The sequence below is a fragment of the Poecilia reticulata genome, linkage group LG3 (genome assembly GCF_000633615.1).
Source record: "Poecilia reticulata strain Guanapo linkage group LG3, Guppy_female_1.0+MT, whole genome shotgun sequence".
Classification (NCBI taxonomy): Eukaryota; Metazoa; Chordata; class Actinopteri; order Cyprinodontiformes; family Poeciliidae; genus Poecilia; species Poecilia reticulata.
Window position 1 is genome coordinate 34,991,191 of NC_024333.1, and position 24,192 is coordinate 35,015,382.

The following is a 24,192-nucleotide window of genomic DNA, read 5'->3' on the forward strand; positions in this document are numbered from 1 at the left end:
CCACAAGCAAGTCTCTTGTTTTACCGGTCTATTTACATTCCGTCCCTCACCAAAGTTAAGATTTAGAGAAAAACTAGAGTTAGCCTCAAGTATTAGTCTAAAGTAAATCAAATGTGCCCCAAATGGTGCGTCGTTATAAATGAGTAACGACACCGGTGCCGGTGAACTCACAGCAGTCCGACTCGTCTGACCAGTCTCCACAGTCGTCATCTCCGTCGCAGTGGTAGATATCCAGGATACAGCGGCCATATGCACACTGGAACTCCTCCACGCTGCAGGTGGCCGTCATCACATCTGAGGCTGCAGCAGCACAAAACAGCATGTAAAACAGATGCTGGGAAAGGCGCTGCAGCAGTTGGCTGTCTACAACTCTTTGAAGCTATGACTCTATTCGGCTAGCAACTAAAGATGAAATGTAGGAGAATCATACATCTCTATTGGCCTGTTAAACTTTTTGTTATGCATTGCATAAAGTTTTTAGTATTGGATCACAGACGGCCACAAAACAAAAATCTCTGCCTCCTATGTAGGCTTTCAAAGGGTCGGCCATTTCCCAGACAATTTCCCTGAAAAGTCAGATTTTTGAAACTGGCAACCTTACAATTGAATAATGGGATTTCCTGGATAATTGACTGAACACTTGAAGTAATTAAGCGATGGAATGAAACAATTTAATCTGATTAATTAGAAGCTTCATAATGAATTAATCACAGCTCATCTTTTAATCTCCCCTTCATGTGCTTTTTCAATTCAGCTTTTCGTTCAACAATATTGAGTAAAATATTGCTGTCAAGACCCAATCCAGTCAACATATAAATAAAAAAAAAAATCATTTTTATTCAGACTTGTAAAGCCAAGCTTCTGCATTTTAGCCCAAGCTTCTCAAGCTGCAGCCTCTTCCAGGAYCCTGTCAGCATCCTACAAATCCCCTTCCTCAAGAGTCTTGGATTTGTGTTCYGACAGTACTCCCAAACATTCCAGYTTATTCTCCCAAAATTTGTAAAATTACATCAATCCCCATTGAAGGTTTCCAACTGTGAAAATTTATTGCATTTGTGCAGTATTTTTATGTCCCAAGAAATATGTTATTATAAATCCCGAATCAAAAGGGAGCCAGTATGTCTCTGCACGTTTGGTGATGAACTGGAGAGCTTTAAGGGAACTAGCATCAAAAGTGCACCACAGTGGTCGGGCCTGCAGRGTACAAATGCATGCTCTAGTTTCTCTGCATAGGTTCAGATCAAGATTTGCCCAAGTTTTTAGAGTTTGCAGAAGGAAGAAGARAATTTAAAAGACTAGTTTGATAAGTYAGTTGAAAGTAGGGGTGGGCTATAGCAGTCCACATCTTCACAGCAGTGAATCCTTAGTTAAAAGCAAATGTTTTGGTCAAATTTGACAATATAATTCCTGACAGGGACACACAAAGCTATGGTAAGGCTGCTAAAAGGGATGATTTGGTTTTTATTACAATAAAAATACCAAAATAAAAAGTTGTTAGTCGTCTTCATGTTTCCAGTAAAAAGACTAAAAGCTAAACAACTGATTTTTTAATCACATCAGTAAATAAATCTGGTTCTCATCAGTGTGGGAGTAGACATTGTTATTTTGACGATTATATCCAAAACACGAGACCTTATCYAAGTAGTAGTGCAGAACCTCATATATAAAAACCTCCCATGCTTATGTCAGTTTCTATGTTTTCCTTCTACCACGTCAGTCTCTAGTTGAAAGGTTATTCCTCACAGTTAAATCTACAAAATTATTTATTCATTAATTTCATTACTTACGGCAATTTTCCTCATCTGATCCGTCCTTACAGTCCGTGTCTCCATCACAGTACCAGTGCTCAGCGATGCAACTTCCATCTGTGCACCGGAACTCTTTGTCTGAACATTTGCGCATATCTGAAATGAAAAACAACATATGTTACAGACGAAGGCTGCACAAACTGATTTCTGCYTGTTTTACAACACACCAACACGGAGGACTCACCGCACTGCTCGTCACTGTTGTCACCACAATCATTGTCGCCGTCACAGTGCCAGAGGCTGCGGATGCAGTAGCCATTTTGGCACTGGAACTCATCCTCTTCGCATTCTCTGGGAGCTGCATGAAGGAAAGAAACACTTTAAAAAGAATAAAAATACAGATACAGTGTTCTGCTGACAAATAGCTAAAACCTCTGCCTCTTTTGTACGATTCAGAGGAAAGCAGAGAAAATACATTTTGTCCCCCAAAACTGATCTGGGGTTCCAAAGGAGGGCATTTAGCTGATCAAACACAGAGCTAGAATGACTTTCAATGAAAGTTAATCTCAAATAGTTTGAAAAGAAAAATAAATGGACTATCTTCAAAGTCACTGACCTTTAAAATATTATTGATAAAGAATTATTCCTGGATTATCGACAAACGCGGTACGGAAAAACTGAATTCAATATTCAAAAAGCTGAAAAAACTGATATAGATCATTTTGAACAGACTAATCTAATTGCACACCAACCAAGAAAAACGGTGATAATGGGATGACAAGAGTGTTCTTTAAAAGGAAAAAGTTTACATAAGGATAATTAGATTATAGTGTCAGGTGAGCAGTGTTACTTGCCTTAAAAAAGGAAAACAAACCAAAGGGTCGCTTCTGAACAGACAACAGATGCGTCAGCAAATCACAACCCTCTTCATCTGTGGAAGTCGTCTCCTATCAAGCTATATCTATATTTCAAGCTTTAGCTGCCTTTGGTATCAGTGAGGCTTTCAAGAGTTGGAGGAAGCACAGAAGTAGCAGTAATTTCTACAATAGTCGAGACATTTATGATTCATTTAGGCTCCAACTCAAACAGGAGGACTTTAGCAGAGACCAGGAAGGTTTAAGATATTCTAAGAAAGTTGCTCCGTTTTATCTTTTACATTTGGTTTGACTTTTTTCATTCTGGCTTCATTTCTCCCCCTGATCCCTGTACAAAACAGTGAGGAATCTGTGATGTGTGTTTTTGTGCACAAGGTAAACGGATCTAATTTTAAAACTTGATAATTTACAATATGAATTACTCTTCTCTTGGATAACCTATAGATGATGATTTAAGATCCAACGATGGAGCAAAATGGGAAATGCAACAAAGCACAATGCCTACATGCTCTATACATTAAATAGTCTAACCTATGGCATCACATTACTGCCAAACACCCTGAGGAGCTTATTAAGCAATAACCACAGGGCATTCATTAATCAGTAGAGTGCAAATCCTTGATTGGGGGGGATTCCTATTTATGTGTGGCCCCTGAACTGAGTTTTTTGCCACTAAAATGGTAAAACACACTCACTCCAGTAAAACTCCATTTGCTCTGTGTGTTGAGGGCAGATCAGTCGACTGAGCTACGACCCTCAACAAATACAGCAACTAAACACAAAGTGAGCACAATTTTCTGGCGACAGAATACCGATGAGGGCGTGTTTTATGACTCATCATGTTGCGTACATTGTTGTTCGAAAAGGAGCCATGAGCTCAGTGTATCAGTACATCAATTATCAAAAGTCCTGTACTCAATGAGAAATCTGGTTTCAATTTCAAGCCACTTTGAATGACCAACCAATTAACAGAAACTCTACCAGTCTGTTTACTTCTCTTGATCAATCATGCTAAATGTGAGGAAGACATTTTCCAGGTAATAGGTTAAATTTAATCCACAATGAAACACTTAGGAAGGAATTATTATATCCTCCTGACTACCAGGAAAAGAAAATATTGTCCAATCACCATTTTTTTTAAATCCCACAGACTTTGTAAGGTAATAAAAGGTTTTATGCACTTACTTTGTCTCTTCCCATGAAATGTGTTATTACTGATGAATGCCATCTTTATGAATTAGAAAAAGGTACGTACAAAAGTCCCACCCCTTCACATGTGGTATCATTGAAAAGCCCTAATATTCAAGTTTAGAAATATCCTCTACAGAGGACAAAAATGAACTACTGGTAGTCAGGAGGATATTAGTGATTTCCATTGCTGATCTTCTTGCCACTGATTAAGTTTCTAAAATCACTGCTGCCACAATCAATGGCGACCCCCAGCTGTGGGCACGACGGGAGCCAAGTTAACAGGTTCATCAAGGAAAACCAGTGATGGATGGCAACCAGAAGGTAATCTTTTATTTAACACCACTGTGTGTGCATAAGAGACAGACTGACGCAGAGTCGAAGAGGCAAAACCAGCAGGATGCCAAAAGATTGGAGGAGCAAACTGGGAGGAGAAAGTTCTACTGCAATCCTGTTCCATGTTTCATTTTATCCTCTGGTGCAACACAACATTGTGCTAGCAGACCTGAGAAGCACTGATGCACCGGACTTTTGAGCTCAAAGACATAACAGGAGGGCAGAAAGCCAAACACATGCTAATATTTTATTTATGTGTCCCTACGCATAATATAATGTGGATTATGTCTTCATGTTGTACAATGGTTTAATCACAACCAAGCAACATAAGTCATATTTGTTAATAGTACCAAATATGACAATGTGCAATATTTTTGTTATCTCAAATAATTTTATTTACAACAAGAAAATACTCAAATTTAGTTACAATTTAAAGACAGGTAAAAAAGCTTTTAGTTTTAGTTAAGTGTATACATTTTAGGCTTTTATTTTGTGTTTTTTTATTTGAGTTTCACTTGTTTAAGTTACACTTCATTTTTATAATTTTTTAACTTAAACATATTTTGTCAAACAAAGTCAGGCCAACATAGCAAATGAATAAACTTATATACTTCACTACTAGGTTAATGTAATATTGCATCTTTTTAGTATTGTGTGATCTTAAGATATTTACTTTTACCCATGTAATTTCTGGTTCCAAATAATCAAAAAATGAAATTGTTAAAAAATTCAACTTTGCAGCTGGTGTGTGCCGTCTTGCCTTAAAAATCAAAGCAAGTTAAAATAGCATGTAGAGAAGAAGAGAAGCAGTGAAACATTCCCCTAGATAAATACAATTGTTTCAGGATCTTGGTGTGCAAAAGATGTTTGAAATAACTTGTATTATTTATTACATGTGACAGATGTTACACGACATTGGAGATTCTGTTTTTGTTTTACATGATAGACTATTTTTTTGTAAATCCCTTTCAGTTATTTTAAGCAAAGGTTCTGCAAGATGATGGAGAGAAATTCATGTTCAAGGCAGAGGAAAGAAAAGAAAAGGCAGGTGCATTTATATGCTTTGTGGATCTTACAAGGTCTGTCATAATTAATGTTTTTGTTTGCTTTCTATTAAAATCCTTTAGGTACTCTGACACTTTTATTGAAAATCAAATGCTGCATATATTGGGAGCCATTTACACATAATAAAAACAGGTAGTAGTATCAATACTTACTATCAAAGCTACCGTGGGTTCAGACATTTTCAGGATTTCCTTGCAGCTAATAATTATGAACGTCAAGTAAACATTCTGCAAGAAATTGCTCTTTCTTGATTTGCGCTTTACATTAAACCTGGCCGACACCAACCCCTGTCCTTTATTAAAAATAAATACATTTCAAAGCACAGACGGCCTTGGGTGGGTCCAAATTAAAATTTCATTTCCTCAACACAATTGACAAATGCTCTCATTTGATCTATTATTCAGGATGCGAGACAACAATTGATTTGCTCCTTCTTCTGTCTTTTCCATCATCCCTCTCCTCCGTCCATGAGGTAAACAGAGAGAGGTCAAAGGTCAACAAACCCTGGAGACGCTCATCACTCACACAGCAGCCAAACGTCAAAGGGCAAAGGCCACTGGGAGTCGTTACAAGGCCCCCCAACATGTGTGTGTATGTCATGAAATAGTGTTTTTTCTTTTCCTTTGTGAATTGCCTTTTCAAACTTCATGAATCCAGAATATCTCACGTAGGAACACACACCTCAACACAGAAACAACACACCTCAGACACAGGTTTTTGTCTGGAATCTTGAAAACTGCTTTATCTCCAGCCAAGCGTGGAGGATCGTCTCCCCGTCTCTAAATAATGAAATAAAGCCGATTCGTTGTGGAGAGGGGAGAGCAAAAATAAGGGGGGAATTTACTGGGCATGAGGATGAAAAATTCATAGCCAGCCTTGCCAGGAGCAGACAGACCCCCCATCAGGAAGTGATTCAGTGTCTGGCGGCAGATACAGTATGTGGGTCAGGAGATATCGCTGGATGATGGATAAGAAACAGCTTTCAGAGGACAAAGAGGCAGCCTGTACCTGCCGTAGAAAAACAAGAAGTATTGCAGAAAACACTCAGTGACAGCTGTGTCTGCTGGCTTGTCTAAGAGGTTTCATTTTTACTCTTAATGGCCGAAGCTGCTTTTTAATTAAAGACAAGTTAATCCCCCCTTCCATTCTGACAAAAGATGACAAAGTAAACCAATTTGTGCAATTCTCAGGTTAAACATAAATGACTGGCTCTGAATCAGATCAAACAAGGGTCAAAGTAAAACATAAATGCAAACATTATGCTGCTTTGGAGTTCATTTCAGGTGTTTTTGGTAACCAGAGAATAAATCCTAATGACGCTGATGATCTCTGAGTGTTTGTTAAGTGCTCTTTATCAGGTCAAAATGTCACCATGTCACTCCAGAGTAAATCAAACACAAAACGCTTCATTATTTTGCTTAATGGCTTCTTCCAGCAGCACCCACCAGCAGGCTCTTGGGTTACAGCCACAGCAGTCACAACTGACCTAATGGCTTCAGCTCTGAAAAGCCACCTCCTCATTTAAGATTTTGTGATCTTCTCAAATTCCACGTTGTCGTAAGTAAGTAAGACAAATTGCTCTGAGCTTGTAGACAGGAGCCTCAGGCAGCCGCTGCCAGTTAACTCCCATTGCACATAGTCCTGGATTCAGCATTAGCTCAAAGAAAAGCAAAGACGGGTTGAATAAGAAGTGGTCTAATAGGGAGAGGCACGGGCAACTGAAACTATTGAGATTTGAACATATAAAAGAACAAACTCAAAATTAAATGTCTAGAGAGACTTGTGCATAAATTGATTCTACCCTCTACCCTTTTGTATATCAACTGTTCCTTATTCATTTGGGCATGAATAAAGTTCATGATGTGGGTCATTGTAGATAGAAAAAACTGAGTAAATTTCTCAAAAATGTTCTTGAAAAAAACTTGTAAATTATCTCCACCATTTAACCATCCAGTAAATGATTGAATATGATAATTACAAAGCATTCAATATATCATCCAATACCTGTTGTGTGCCAGGATTACTGGCAGCAAAACCACACAGCATTAAGCTGCCACCACCTTGGTGCAATAAGCTACTGTGCTTCTAGGTACAGAAAAATGTTCAACAATATTGAATCCAGTCTTGAACCTTATTTGTGATCCCATAGCTGGAGTTAATAGTCCAGATGTTTCTTGGTAGGATTTGGCTGCAAATGTTTTTATTAATGTTTTATCATTTCTAGAAATTTTCTTGAAATATTTTGGAAGATGTCTACCTTCTCAAAAGAATCCTAACAAAGATGGAAATGTAGCAGCACACATTGGCCAGGCAGCGATGCACTGATACATAAATACCCGTCTCAGAAATAGACAGTGCTGACTTCACCCATTGGGTCCACTTTTGCTTGGCTGACAGCTGGGGGATATTTTGGTGTAGCCTTACACACAGACACACACACACACACGTACACAAAACACACACCATGTCAAAATGGAAACAGAATAAGGACTTGTTTTTAGAAGTATTGTCTGTTCAGTGATAAACTGCTGGATTTGCACCAATAAGTAATAAAACATACATTTTAGTATGCATGCCTGTCCTAAGCATTTGTCCACTTCAATAAATCCCTCCTTTGCACTCAAGAGTGTTAAAAAAGTTAGTATGAATCTGTGACTAAACATGGAGTCAACAGTAGGCAAAAGCAGCACGAGGCGAGTGTTGTCGCTGAAGAGGATCTGTACTCACGGCAGTCTTGTTCGTCTGAGTCGTCTTCGCAGTCGTTGTCTCCATCGCAAACCCAGGAGCGACGGATACATTTCCCGTTGTCACAGTGGAAGTCTAGCGGTGAGCAAGTGGGGAGCACTGCAGACACACAAGTACAGAAGACCAGACTGTTAGCAAGGCGCGAACAAACAGTCCAGGAGAGAAGGCACAGATGGAGCTAAATGCAGTAAGATTATGGAAGAAAACCTTGAGACTTTAACGCAAGTTCACCTTCTATCAGGACAAGCAGCTTAAGAGATGAAATAGAATATTCAGGTCAAACTTATTCATGTGTTAGCATCGCTCTTTCAAAGTCTAAACTTATTCCCAACTGAGAATCTGTGGCGGTACTTGGACACTTGCTGATCACAGATTCTCTTCATCTGACCTGAATAGGTTTGTGAAACTTTGCAAAGACAAATTGGCAACTATTCTCTGTTTGGCAAATGTACAAAAATAGTCAAGACATAACCAAAAGGACTGAAATCACAACACAAGGTGCATCTACAAAGTACTGACTCAGAACATATAGAAACCACGTTTAAAATTTCCAATCTGACAAAAAAATCTGAAATCTGAAACACGTTATGTGGTTCCATCTAGTATGAATTTGAGATTTGTCGTTGTAAACAACATAATTACTGCTTAAGATCACATTCTTCTTTATTGACTGAAACAAACCCATTTTTAGAGGGAAAATATCAATGGCGACAACCACTCAGTCAGGAGCCTTATTTGGCCACTGGCTGCCTTGGTTGGTGTCAAACTTTGACACCAACAGTCTAAATGCAGTCAGGTTCATTCTGCCTGACCTCAGCTCTTTCAGAACCAAAGTCTGAACTGGACCCATGCAATCTTCACCTTTTTTTAAACGCAGCGCGCTCAGCTCAGCGCATTCCTCCCTAACTTCGTATCCGCTCGAAGTGCAGCTACTCGCCATCTAAGCTGACCCCAAATGACTGGCCCTTTGTCATTTGCAGACAGAGCTAATTAAATTACAGGCCAGAGAGGGACAGAGAAACAGGGAGGGGAGGAGGAGAGGAGCAACAACCCCCCTTTACAGTAGACTCTCACTTGCCTGTCGATTACTGATATGAAATATTGACCAAGCGACACAGACTATATGAAAAATGTATGATGTCATGCAGACAGTTAACCAGCGAGGCAGACAGGCGGGGCCGAATTAACTGTATGTGAGTGTAGGTGTGTGTGTGTGTGTGTGTGTGTGTGTGTTAGGTTGAGGCTCTGGTTTTCAGGAACAATAAAGCCCCACTGACCCACATAACCCTGAAGGGATATGACATCAGTACCAGAGAACCAAATGAATCAGATGTAACCAAAGAACTTCCGTCTGGAAGTTTCTCTTTTATTTACAACAAAGATCCGAGTCACCTACAGAAATATTGGGTTAAAGATGCCTGTCTAATGGCCACACTGACACTTTAGCTAAGCATGCGTGAAATTATATTTCTGCAGCCTTTCTTTACTTCCCGGCAGCTCGAGGATTAATTTCATTACTAAAGGTTAACCATTAGTAATCTGAACTACGACAGCCAAGGTTTATTCAGCTACAAGAGTTAGTGGGTGGCTTCTCTCAGGTAGACTTTCAAAAACTGCACATCCCTTTCAAGAGTTTGTATCTTAAAATTGTGTCGAAATGTCCCAAGTAAGTAGTTTAGTGAAAAAGGTGATTAGATTAAGGTGTTATCTGAATTTAATTCGTTACATTCACTTTGATCAGAGAGACTTTGATTTTCCAGACAGGGGTCGTTGTAGGACGATGGAAACCCGTTTGCCGTCTGTCCTTTAGGGTTAGTCTTTGGCTGTCAGATTAATCTCAGTTTCATCAACATGAACAAGATTAGTCAGTTATCTGAAGTCAAGCATCGACTGCTCATAACCTCTCAGGAAAATCCTCCTTCAAACTAATCTAAACTGCCTCTGAGAGTTAAACGTTTTACTAACCAACACAGGGGATGCACGGACCACGATATTCATAATACAAACCGTCATTGCCAGCATTAAATGGTGACTTAAATAAAGATATTGTCTCTCCACCTCATTTAAACTCTGAGTTCAATAGAAATCAAACACAGGCATAATCATAAATTTTCTGTTTGATTAAAAACCATCACTTTCAAGGAAGCTTTTGTCTCTTGCTTCTTATGGTATAGAAGTAGAAAAAGATGGAAAACAGTCAGAAAAACGGAATTGGCTGGTTACGCCTTAATTAAAATTGAATTTATCAAGAAATGTTTGATCAGTGTATCTCTAGTTTTTTTTGGTGGGGGGAAAGTGATACACAGTCTAGTTTGTTTCAAACAAAATCACTACAGTTGAAAACTATCTGGCTATAATATTTCATTTCAATCATATTTGACTGCAAAATAAAAATAAATTATTTTTACCAGTTAGTTGAACAATTTACTACAATTTTAAGATTTTCACCTTAAACTACAGGCAAATAGTCTAAGTTAGGGGTGTGTGTGTGCGTGTGTTTGTTTAAAATGTGCCAGGAATTTAGATGCTAAAGCTTAAATATTTGATCAACTGGATTAACCTCCTTTCACAAAATGGTGAAAATGTGTTTAAATATTTAATACAACAAATATTTTAAGCATATAATTCAGACTACATTTACCTTTTCACAATTAAATGTCAAAATTATTTTGTGGGTTTTACTTAATGCATTACAGTAAAATGTTCTTCCCAGGTATATATCGGGAAAAAAAAATCCTTTTGAAAAGCTCAACATAATAAATTTCAGAGTTGCTGGGAGTTCTTCCCAGAGACGCTAGTAGAACTCCAAAACACGTAAAATTTGCTGATTTATGATCCTCTGCAGAATTTCTGCTGAGATGCTGAGAGCATTCTCTAAGCCTGAGAGTGAAGTCGCAACACTTACGCTCAACTCTGGATAAACTGAAGGCGTTCACAACGTTTTGGATGTACGTCGGACTCGACGTCAGCAATGTGACGCCCTTAGCCAACAAAACCTGGGAAATGCAGAAACTCGGTATTCCAATAAATAATTCAGCTTATCTGCAGAAGAGAGTGCCGAGGTAATAAGCACAGACAGAGCTACTTCTACAAATATACGTACAAAAATGTTGCTGCAGGCTCAGAATCATCCAGAGCAAAACTGCTTAAGCACAAGCTGAGCGATGAAGAGATGCAAAGGATATAAATATTTCACTAATTCAGATCCAGGAAGTGTTTGGGTTGTTCAGGGTATCAGGTGGATCAGAGAGAAGCAAACTGGAAGGCCAGTGACGTCTCTGGGTGCTTTGATCTCCTTTATCGCACAGATTCTGGTCAGCTCAGCGCTGCTCTTCTCACTACCGCCGCATTCCTTTACTTCTGAGACACACACATAAATCTCACTCACCAGAGCCATCCAAGCACTAATGTTATCCTCTGTTTGCTGCCCAGTACATCCAGCAATGCCTTTACACTCCTACACACTCCACCTGCCTTGTTTTTTTACCAAATTTACCCACATATTTAACAGAACCTGCCGACTAATAATAAGGAACAATCTTTACAGCCTCAGATGAAGAATTAACATCAACATTAATGATGAATTTTCACAGCTGGTGTACAAACATAGAGCTCTGCTCCACTTCCTGCCCACGATTCTCAGTTAATCAGACAGCCAAAATCAAAAGCAGTTGTTCCAGTTCATTAGCAATAATCAATACATTGTATTATAAATTAAAACAAGCTCAATAATTTCTGTTTGCATGATTTATCATTTTTCTTTTTTCTCTAAAAACTGGATGATGGAAGTCTTCAGATTGGTGCTTTGGTTTCAAGTAGCTTTTTTCTTACAGAGACTTCAGTGTCCATTTTCTTTGTTATATTTTTTTATTCATCTTGGATATTTAAAATGTCTTACAGTTTCAGTGTTAAATGTTCACTAGAATTTAAAACTTGTTGATCTTTGAGAATGTCTCATTACTTTTATGTTACTTGAAGTGGTCTCAAAATAAATCATTTATCATAGTAACTTCTAGGACAACTGACCGTCCAGCAAAACCTGTTACTGTGACAGGCCTGCTTCACGGTTTAGGATGACGCTCTGAAGTGATGCGGTAACACAAACATACAAAATGTTTTTATTTTTTGTCTCGTCACACTCCGAGGCCTTTCCCAAACACTTCCTGTGAACAATTATCCCCCGAGAGCTGCTGGGTTTACATGTGTCAGAACACACACACAGACAGCCTAAAAACACACTGACCTTCACCGGTGGGTTTTTCTCATCTGAGCTCCAGAATTCCCACATGCATTCCATGGCATTTCCCACAGAAACAGGCGCAGACACCTGCAAGTCCCATCATCACAAGGCTCTCTTATCTGATACACACACGGCACACCCAGCGAGGAAAACCGGACAGACCCTGGAGAAGCCGGGATTTACTTGGTTATTAATGTCAATTGTGCAGGCAGAAATAATTAACAATGACTGCAAATTTACAACCAAGTAGTTATGCAGGAATAAATGCATAAAGCCTGTGCAAACTTAAATTACCATTTAAGTTTTCTTAAGTGAGAAGAATGGCACCAGGTGTGGTCTCTTGTGTCGCTGTGTCCCAGTATCTACGTTGTAGCAAGTCATTACTTGAGCTACTGTCTGCAACTCATCTTAACCCTTTTCACTACGCCGTTGCGGCTCATTGGATTTTATCTTTTGATCATTTGTTTGGAGACTCAGGAGACAGTTGTGAGTGAAAGCTTCATCAGATCAGCATCTTTTTTTAAATACTCAACTAGCTGGTATGAAAAAAAAAAAAATCAAAAATACCCAAAACTTCAATAATTCTTAATTATCATCAACTCTTCAATAATTTCACTGAAATTTGAGCAAAAATTGCACAGGATTCTGAGGGGATGTAGGGAGAAGAAATGCTTTAGTGCAGGATGCTTCTCCTGCACAAACCTGGGCGGCATCAACCTGGACCACCAGGTTGGTGGCATCAGCTAACTCACTCACTGACTACCTAGAAACCACCTAGAAGGACTCTCAATTATTTGCCGATTTTAGCTGTTAGAGGGCGGTTGTGGTCCCTTAAGACCCGCAAATACCGGGAGCCACTGTATTCTATTTTTTATACATTTTTCAAAGCTGATAGCACATCAGTGAAGGAATAAGGACTTATGGTTTTGTAAAGTCTAGTATTTCCTTAAAGCATGGTTAGAAACATTTCTGAACAAGGAGTGAATCTGGCAGTTTTCCTCCAGCATAAATACTAACATCCAGGATAAACAACCTCTGCTGCACTTTTAGTGGTTTCTGCAACCTCTTGGGTACCATTTCATTTCAAGATTCTATATTACATCGCAATGGTTTCAATTTTATAGACCCAATTTCTTGTTTTTGAAATATGTTTGAAAAATAAAAAAAATCAATAGACTCTGCAACCAGAAGGAAGTTTATTTATTTTAGGTTTATTAACTCTTCTAGTTTTTCTTCATAGATTCAGATTTTTGTGTGTTTTTGGCACAAGTACATTGCTATGTGCTTTAACTTCTTCATTCGTCACTTTCAAAATCAACTAATTCAGATTTCTGCAAGTTTCCTGTTATGCGCATTACAGTCTGGATAAGGAAGCACATGTTCGATGCACATATGCTTGAGCCTGTCGGTCTTTAGGAAGATGAATGTGCTCATCTCTAAGTGGCCTCGAACAGCAGAGTTAATGGCCTCGCCTTTACTACAGAGCAGCTGAATCAAGTGACTCTAATGGGACCAATATATCTGCCTAGGCGTCGTTTAGCGCCCTGGCGAGGAGGATGGAAAGATGGACGGATCAGAGACGGTGAGAAGTAGATAAAAATAACAGATGCGACTTCAGGGGATGAAAAGAGATCTTCGAATATAAAAAGTAGTAATGTGTTCACAATGTTGGAGAATTAAATTAAAAAAGGAAGCTTTCTAATTATACAGATGCAAAAATGCAGGTAAAGGCACTTTTAGCAAAAAGTAGATTATATGTAGTCAATTTCTAACTGGGAAACTAAAAACACAATAAATGCTTGAATATTTTTTGATTAAGACTGCAAGAGTTTAAAAAGAAAAAAAAAAAGAATCAAAGTATTTCCCTCATTTCACCTCAAACTCAAACTAATCCTCTCTATCCCTCCATTCCCTTTCAGTTTCTTTTCTTCCACTCCCTTCTTGCTTCCCTCTCATAGTTGATCTGGACAGAGGTGGCTTATCTGATCCTGTGCAGCTCTGGTCAGTAGCCAGCACATATTTCGCCCCGTCAGAGTGAAGGGGTTGTGCCTGCAGAGTTTTTCTTGGCGCTGTGTCCAGCAGCAGCTTTGCGACAGGCTCTCTTCATCGTCTTTCACATCAACGATAGGCAGAGCATTTGCTCTGCTTTAGCCATTACTCCACCGCCATTGATGTTTAATAATACCAGTGTAATTACATTAGGCAGCTTTTGAAAGGCTAACATTCACATTTGTTTAATCTTTTATCCTTTGGTCTAAAAACAACAACAAAAATATACAACAATAAAATAGTTAAAGTTAATCATTTAGATGCCACCGTGACTCCATAAAGTGAAACCAACAGCTCACATAAAGCCCCACCATTACCAACATTGTAAAAACAATAAGTTTTAACAGTCAATTCCTGGTACAGTTAACAAAAACAGCTTGGCCGACCTCAAAAACTAATGTTCTTACATCCTTTTATAAGATCTAAAGAACCTCGGATCTGAAAAGGATGTCACACCCAAGCGGAGCATGTTTTAGATTCAGAGAGACGGTGACATAAAATGAGATTGATGGTTATATTTATTATGAACAGCTGTTAAAAGTTTACAGCCCACTGTAGCAAAATGAGGCTTTTAAATGGGATCAGAATCAGATTCAGGAAAATATGGTCATTGCCGTTTAGAAAATGGAAAATTAGTGTTTGTTTGAAAACAAAGGAAAAGAAAATACAGCTGTTTGATCTTGTTTGGGTGTTTCTTGCACATGAGAACTCAAGTCAAAGACGACCAAAAACAGTAAAGGCAACTCAAACTCCTATATTCTTTGTATAATTCAAACTCTACAGTGCAACAATGTGACCACATATTTGGCAGGATACTATATTTCAAGTGTAACACCAGCTGTAATTTGATAGCATATTTGGTCATTTGGATGGACTTTGTCTGCCATTCCTGTCCAAATCTGAATTTCATCATGTATCACTGTAAGGTGTGCTGGGCAGCTTTAATGTGGCATAAACCTGTTTAATGCGACACGTTTGTGCCTTTAATTATTTGTGCTTCTAAATAGTTACAAGCACAAGCCTGCTGTTTTGTGTTGTTGACTAATATAACTTAATATGTGAGTAATGCAGGGACTAAAAGGAAAACAAGAAAAAGTTAACAATCTGCTTGTTACACCTTATTAAAAGTTTAATGAATTCTGAAATGTAATAATTTTTTCTCCAGAACCCCTCAATCTGAAATATTAGCAACAGAATGATCTCCCCAAGAAGCACTCTGACGGTGGTGACGGATTAAGGTTATAGGATTTACTTGTTGCCATGACAAATTTCTGCTGAGGGACTTTAACAAGTAGCACTTAAGTGCTGTCATCTACAGAACCCACCCACACTAAATGACAGTAAATACTCTGATCATGACATTATTAGACTATTAGGATTGTATGTCAAAGCTGAAATTAAGTCATTTGTTCAACAATAACTTCCCGTGATAGTGCAAACCCACCTACAGACGATGATCGACACATAATACCGACAGTATTGTCCCATTATTGGGCAAGAACAATTAAGTTTTATGTATAAAATTGATCCAATCTCATCCCGACTGCAGCTAGAGATAAAAGTTATATCTTAATTTTAAAAGTTGGATTAATTATCTTCTCAGTTCTTTTCAACTATTTTCTTTTCTTTTTCTTTTTTTAAATATTCTTTTAAGATCCTTAGTAAATTATGACCAAACAGGATCAAACTCAAAAACACAATCAGAGGCGATTATCTGTTTTTGTTTCAAATGTTTGCTAATCTATTCAAGAATGCAGAAGATGTCCTTTTGTGTGAGCATAACTATCCCTGAGCCAACTGGAGCTGAAAATACCGAATCTGTGTTCAAGTTCAGCTTTGATTTCATACAAAAGGACAAGTCAAGAAGAGCTCAAGCAAATAATAAAACAGGCAAACAAACGTCAACTGTGGCAAACTAAACCCGATTTAACTAAAGCAAACACAGCTGTGGTTATCCGTCTTGTTGCGAGACATCAGATGAATGAGCTGGCCTTCTTCAGAGTTCGGCAAAGCCAACGTATTAATCTGCGTCATGGCAGTATACAGGTTCATTTAGTCGCAACAAAAAGGAGCTCCACTGCTGCTAAAACAGAAAATCCACAAACCTGTCAGTGGAGGAAGAATGCAGACACATCTGCAATTTATGGGTGGATTGGCTGTTTTAAAAACTCTCTTTTTATTTCTTCACCAAAACAAAACTTATATTTTTAGAAAGGCAGTCATCTTTTTTGTTTGTTTGTTTGTTATTTAATAAAATGTGGCTAATTAGCAGCACATAACTGGTAACCCCCACCAAAGTTACGTGTTCTCCCTAAACTCTAGCCACAACCCCACATGCTGTGTGTTTACAGCCAGTCGTCTGGCTTTTCAATTATATCAGTGTTGTCAAAGTAAACGGGAAACACTTTCTGCCCCTCACAGGCAGCCTGCATGTCTTTTCAGGGCATATTTGGAAACAAATGGGTACATTTAGAGATATAACTGACGGTGTTGACATGGTTTTGATGCCACTAAACCCAATAAAATGTGGATGAAATGTCCATCTCTAAATCTGCTTAAGTAACCAATAGGAACTTATGACACATGAACTAAAAGTGTCAGAATGTGTTTTCCAATCACATAGTGCCATTTTATAGCACAATCAAGTAATTATGTCACCTTAAGTGGTCATAAATATGCAGTTTATATCAAATATAACTTAAAAGAAATGTGACTTTGCAACTTGATGCCATGAAATTAGCCTCTGTCTCTTTAAGAAGCTCACAATCTTTCCGATACTCCGCCTTAAGTAGGTCATCACAACAATTCTACTCCATTACCCCGTTTACAACCATTCTTAGAAGCATTGGACAGAGAGATAGTCCGCATAATAAGTTTAGCAGATATGAAGTTCCACCAGGTGTTTGTCAATTCCTACTGCCGCTAGTCTGAAGGGGTTGATAAGGCGTAAGGGAGTGGTACTCTGTGAGGCAGAAACTTGGCTGCAAGTACTTAGGTGGCCTGGAATAGGAATAACATTATGACATGGCATGAAGCCAAAAAAAGTCACTTCTACTTTTAAAGTAGCTGATGCTGATTTATTTGATTAGAAATATTTCTGATCATAAAAAACATGAGCAGTCATGGTGTGGAAACTTCAATGACAGCATCCATGGTGTTAAGCCAATGCTTTTAAAGCTGGTGAGCTCCAGAAGACATGTCTGTAAAACAGCTGAGCGGGGGCTCTCCACCTGGGTGGACAGCCCAGTGAAATAAGTTTATCTGGCATTACTCAAAGTTCACAGCAGCCTTTATCTGGAAAGCTTTGCTTAGTATTGGCTTTAATAGATCTAATAAATATTTCTTCAGATATTGTGGTGAAGTCTGTATCAAAGTAAAACCCATATGGTGTCCAGATCACTCCTAACTTTTAAAACCAAAATATCCTAATTTAGAAGCAATAGGAACAATTGTTGGCTTTAAGATTTAGAGAAAAGTAATTAGATCATGATTTACATCTTGTGTAATTATCCTGGTACTGTGGAAGCACTTTTTTTACTCAAGGTAGGGAAAAAAATGCATACAGCTCATGTTTATTTCTCAGTGGGATATAAAAAGATTGTATTTACTGTATGCCGCAGTTTCAGTTTTATTTACTTAGATCTTATTCGAAACCTACTCAGGTATATAACTGCATTGATTAAGGCAGAAACGTCTGGCCAAGACAAAAAACTCCTGGTCCTGCTTTTGTGTTTGTCACTTTGTCCTCCATCAACCCCTTGTGTCCTCTTCTATGTGAACAAGCGTGCCCAAGCTAATTTAGTGAGAAGGAAGTAAATATTTAGGAAGGAGGCGGAGGAAAGCACTGAGCAACCTTTAGATGGGGAAACAGACGGGGGAGGATTATGCTAATGTGTCCAAACAACTACGTTGAAGGTTGCAACAAAAAGAGAAACAACCAAAGAGGAGAAAGAGGCAAGAGAAAGGACAGATGAAAAGGAGGAAGAAATTCAAGCACACAGTGTGAAATAAATGAGAAAGTCTGGGGGAAGAAGAAAAGCGAGTTGGTTGTTCGGGTTTCCTGTGGTCCAGGGGCAAAGAAGAGAGGGATGCAAGGGCAGAGGGAGGAAAAGATGAAGCAACACATGGAGAAGGAGCGAATGGGGTCCTAATCTTCTCCGCTCCTGCTTTTAGATCAGCTGAGCTCCTGTGGTCCCAGCTGCTTCCTGATTGGCTGCCACAGAGCAGGATGGCGGATTAAAGGACAGAGGGGGTATGCTTCTTTTCTGGTGGTTCACATTGGAGTGTGAACCTGTGAGAGTCCATTTTAACGCTGGTCATTCTCTCCTAATGTATCTAAACGTCTGAATGCTTTTATTTAGGTTTTTGTTTGGTTTCTCCCATGAACACAAGACATTGTCAGGTGCCAATGTTCAGATGATTTGAAAAAACAAATATCACTTGCCAAGTCCTTGCCATGTTTCTGTCTCTGCATACTAAGTGCATGAAGTTCATAGCTACATCTAAGAAAATCTTCAGTTACAAATCTAATTCAGATTTCACAGCTAAGTGGTGAAAATTTGTGAGCTTTCAGAACGTTTGCAGTTACCATGTCCAAACCAAAGTAAGTCAGCATTTCAAACAGGTTTCTATCATTCCTGTGTTACACCCAACAAGTCCTGCTTTCACCTCACTGAAGTCCAGAGGTGCATCTCAGCAGAGTACTCACAACGGCAGAAAATATCCCCGTTTACCTGAGAGCTGTTTATCTGACTTCAATACACACTCATTTCCCAAAGCTCACGGACGTCTGTGAGCCGACAGAAAACCAAACCTCACATGGTGCTTTTAAAAATCACAGAAGACGGAGAGTTTCCTCTTCCGTTTCATCTCATTTCCACCCAGTTCAAGTCCTGCTGGGCAGAAAGCATCTGAGGTCATCCCTGATTAAATTATCCTACCCAATGTAGAAATGGACACACACATTAAGTATACAAGTGGCGGAAATAATTAATCAGATTAATCGTGATTAATCTGACTTTTATTTAAAATCATCTTCAACAAAGCAAGTAAATGATTCAATGTTAATTCGAGTATACAAACTCAAAAAAGGCCATTTGGTGGAAAAAAAACAAAAAAGACATTCATAGAAGTAATAAGGCTAAAAACTGTACAAAAATTATTGCATTTAAGACAAAGAGCACTTTTGTCTGTAAATATGTTTTAACCAAAACTCATAAAGTGACATAGTTTTAGCTTCAACTTATTCGCATTTTTTAACCAATTAATCTATTAATGATCAGAATAAGCAAATTCACCAACTATTAAAATAATTGTTATAAAAAAAGATCCTTATGTTTCAGAAATTGAAAAGCACAGTAAAATAAATAAAAGGATGAACTGATGGATGTGCTGCAAGGAAAGAGAAGGTGAAACATCAGCAAATAAAGTGCCTTATCTGTGTCTGTTGCTCTCACCAGTTTTTTTTTTTTTTTTTTTTTTTACATCTGTCTGGATAGATTAATTGCACCAACTTAAAATGCATCACTATGGGGATATGAGTACACCCATTTTGCCCCAGAAGCTATTTCTGACTGCACTGGAAGCAGATGCAACCAAAATTATATCCAACAGAGTCAGTGCTGCAACATCTGACCTGCAGAATGTTGCAAACATGCAGCAAGTCTGGGCTTACACCAAAAGATCCTGACATGAAAAACGTATGAACCGGGCCCAGGATGTTGCTAAGCCCCTCTGGGACAGATCATCAGACCACGGGAGTTTTTCCTACCAAAAAAAAAGATGTTGTGTGATAAACTGCTGCCGGTGCTTGTTTGATCCACGCACCATTTCCTTCTTCACAAACACCAGAACCCCAGAAAAACTCTGTAGTCTAAGAGTTGGCTCTATTGCAGCACCAACTCTTATAAAGACCTGCAAAAAAGAAATACTCTTAATATGAAGGGGTTGAGAGTTTAAGAACAGCATTTTACCAAAATGACATGAATTTCATGTTCATAAAATCCTGTAATTTTCACTTTAGATCTGCTCAAGTTTATTCTATTCAGTTTATTTGAATGGAGCCAATTCACAACAAATGTCACCTCAAGAAACCGTTCTAGAAAAAACATCCAATTTATACAGTATATCGAGGTCAGTTCAGAAATACTCATTAATTATATACATTCCAATTTGATCCTCATTGTTATAAAGTGCAAAAAATGCTAAATTAGTTTACAAAGCCAGTTGATAAAAAGTTACATTTAGTCACTAATGTCACAGTAACCCCTCAATTTGAGCAAGCATGTGGTGGCAATGGGAATGACTCGGAACCGAGCCCAGATTGAATCACCACCTACTGGACTGACTGTTTGAAAAGATGGACCAGAGACGTAAAAACAGAAACACAGAACACTGAAGCAGTGGTTCTGGGATATTAAAGAAAACATACAGAGTTATTTATAGCTGCAGTTTTAGCAGCTTTTCTGAGACACAGAGTTAAACAGAAGATCTGATCATAGCTGAGATTTTGCAATAGGTTCTTAAATTGCCTTGTTAAGTAGAGAGACATGATTAGACACAAAGTGTCTCTCACCTTTAATAAGACACCATAAAATGATCTGCAGGACTTTATCAGTCAATGGCTCCCTCCAACAAAGTGACAGTTAAACAGAAACAGGACAGCAGTGTAGAAGTGTGTGTCTTATAAAGAGACACACCTTGAACTTTAAAAAAAGCCAGATTATTATTGAAGTGATATAAACTCACATTCCCTTAACAGGATGGAATTTGATTTGGTCAATGTGAAGAAATAATCCTGGCTTACAGTGTTATCTACTGAATTCATTCCCAACTTTGTTCCAAACCATTGTTTATATTTCAATATCATCAGGTATTTGACTTATCCTGCTGTAAATGCTCAGTTCTCCCTCATTTGTACTGCTTATGGTATTCAGAGATTAGCTGGACAAGATAGTGAAGCTTTCACAAACACAAAATGTTGTTTAAAGCAGCAAAAAAAAAAAGATGATAAGAGAAATCTGTTTGCAGGGATGGTGAGAAAGACATTTGTGATTTATGGAGTTGCCTTCCACATACTCAGAATACAGCAATCCTTTACCGGATGAGGCGTTTGACGTGGCGTACTGCACTAGCTTCTATGGCTGTAGAAAATCATTCCAGTTCTGTTACAGAACTGTCTTTAGCACCAGTCTTGGTTAAATAAAAGGAGCAGCATTACCAACCAATACTAATCAATCCTTGGGGAGGTTACAGCAACAAACTTCACCCTTCCAGCAAGAGAGGCAATGTTTACGGCTTTCTGGTGTGAGGTAAGCAGCTGATCACACTTCTGCAGTCCTGTCTTCCGTCCACGCAGATGTACAGGCCAAAGAGCTGACAGTCTAAATCCAAATAAGTGCCGATTCAAACCAAGATTCCTCACTATGTCTTCTGAATACAGGACAGCGAGATAAAAAGATGAAGAATTCATCTGATCTTATCCAAGCCCATGCTCCCATAAGTCCTCCTTCAACCCAAAACAACAGTTTGAGCAAGAACAGAATAAGGACAGTGGTGAAACATTTAGCTGAGAGCACTAACCATTACATGAACCAGACAACGTTCTGTCCTTCATCACTCTCATTCCACTTCCCCGCGCCTCACAGGCCTCACCATGATTTCATAAGATAACCAGACACACGCAAGCAGCATGCAGTCTTCATTCTCCTTATGGAGGTTTATGGATGTGGTGCATACTGCCAAGAACATAAACATGTCCTCCTCTAATTAAGAAAAGCTTCAAAGCAAAGCAAAGCTCATGTGCTTGGCCAGCCGTCAAATATAAAAAGGCCCTCCTGTATGCCATCCAGCTGTATTTGTAGAAAAAAAATATAATGTAAAGATGGCAAGGCCTTAAATTTTTGATGAACTGCATGAGTTATGTCTTCAATAAATTTAATCAAAACTAATTAGTCTCTTGTCCTTCAGGTGTGCAGCCCAGTTACAAGAGTTTTGACTAGGGAGGCGAAGAAATCCAAACACTTCGATTAACTTTGTGTTGTTATAAATATGTGAATCATTTCAGAAACCGGAATGTTTAATGAGGTGCTCACATTTCATAGTTTTTCAATTTGTTTATCTTGGTTGATCTTTATATCCCTAAATACCAAAGCGAACTCTGGATTGTTGGAACAAGCTGAGAAAGTAAACACAAAAAGTCTGACGGGGTTTCAGACGGTCTACAGTGTTCAGGCACACATCTTTCAGATCAAATGTATTTTTAATGGCACTATGGTGGGTACCATAGATTTTACAAAATTAGATGAAAAATTTCACTGAAATACAGAGATACCTCACACTTTTATACACAGTATATCCACCTATTTAAAAGCAAACTTCAATCTTCTCCATCTTAAATCTGTAACACTGAGATTATTCAATTCTGGACTGAAGTATTGTAAAGCACAGGTCATTTTGATATCTTCAAGTTTTCAAGACTTAAAAAAAGTCGTGAATTGCAGTTTAAAACCTCACACAGATCCAGTTTGAAACTCTGATCTCAGGACGTCTAGATGCCAAAAAAGCTGCAAAGTCAACTAAAAATATCTTAACATGTTTATATGAGAGTTCATTGCAAAAAACAAAAAAAATCTAGTTGAGATGTGGTAATTGAAAGATGAAATGATGCACATTAAATATAAAACAGAAAGAATAAAGTTATTGTTTAAACATTGTGACTGTCTTTGTGTTTGAGATGAATAAGAAATGACGTCTGGAAACAATACATCTTCCCATGATGGAGAATAGAAGAAAGTTCAACAGAGATGTTTTGATTTTAATTCTCTAACTTCAACAAACCAGCTTCAGAAGCAACATAATCGGCCATCATTGGTTAACTTATGGCTCCATTCAAACACCACTGATCTACCAACTAACATACTTCATGTTTATTTGGATTTTGCTCAAGTTGAAATAGAAAAAAATATAATTTTGTATTTAGTTTAAGTCAACCGTAAATAATTATTTTAACTGCAATACTGTCAAAGTGTCGCAAACAGTATAACCCAGAGCTAACACATTTCCTCCATAATACTAAAGGTCAGCAAGAATTTAAAGCTAAAAAAAATTGTTTTCTTTTCCTCCTTTATACAACAATAAAAGGATTGCAGCCAAGATGCACACCCTGGAAACACATCGGTATGGACCCTTAAGTTTAAATCGTCTGCCTGAAAGGGTAAATTTATGGCCATCAAGCAAAGCTCTCTGCAGCCAGTGTGGTCCAGTACAAACAGGGCCGACGGTACAGGAGGTTTACGGGGAGAACACATGGCTGTAAAGTCCATTTCCTCCTCACCCACCAGGAGCTCTGAGAGAGATGGAGTATGCTAATGATCACTGTTCCAGATCACTATACTTAAAGTACATTTGCACACACACACGCGCGCGCGCACACACACAACATGATGAAGATTTTTAAATAGTCCTCGTAGTCCCTCATCACCCTTTTTTTCCAATCCATCTTCGGTCTCTCTACAGCTATGAAATTTTATCTGGTAGAACACAAACACAAACACACACACACACAAACCACATCTTTAAACTGCACTATTTCCACATGATTTCCACATTGTAATTAGATCGCTTCATAAAGACGGTCAGCCTTTGCTCCCATCCTCCCCACTTCCACACACACACACAAACACACGCATTCCTGCTCTCTGTTTCAAGACAGTTGTACTCTGTCTGGAAATTGGTAAATTGGTATAAATGATAAACATATTAAAGTTCAAAAAAAGTCTGGATGCCACACACTACACTGCCTCAATTCAGCAGAAAAGACACGGCCCTCTGTGCTTCCCTGTGTGTGTTCATTGTGATTGGATATTCTCACGGTCACACAACTTTACCGATCAGCCTTGAGGAGAATCACTCTCCATCCTCTGAACTGAAGCTGCACCTCTGAAAA

General features: G+C 38.5%; 1 protein-coding gene across 3 annotated transcripts in view; it reads right to left on the reverse strand.

The window, feature by feature from the left end:
* The window catches only part of lrp4 (low density lipoprotein receptor-related protein 4), a 111,898-nt gene that overhangs the window by 37,074 nt on the left and 50,632 nt on the right, over window positions 1-24,192 (reverse strand). For all 3 annotated transcript variants that reach the window (XM_008405945.2, XM_017304054.1, XM_017304055.1), the window contains exons 3-6: window positions 7,940-8,056; window positions 1,993-2,106; window positions 1,788-1,904; window positions 172-300 (exon numbers count right to left, since the gene is read on the reverse strand). In XM_008405945.2, coding sequence (XP_008404167.1) covers window positions 172-300; window positions 1,788-1,904; window positions 1,993-2,106; window positions 7,940-8,056 — 477 coding nt within the window. The remainder of the gene's footprint in view (window positions 1-171; window positions 301-1,787; window positions 1,905-1,992; window positions 2,107-7,939; window positions 8,057-24,192) is intronic.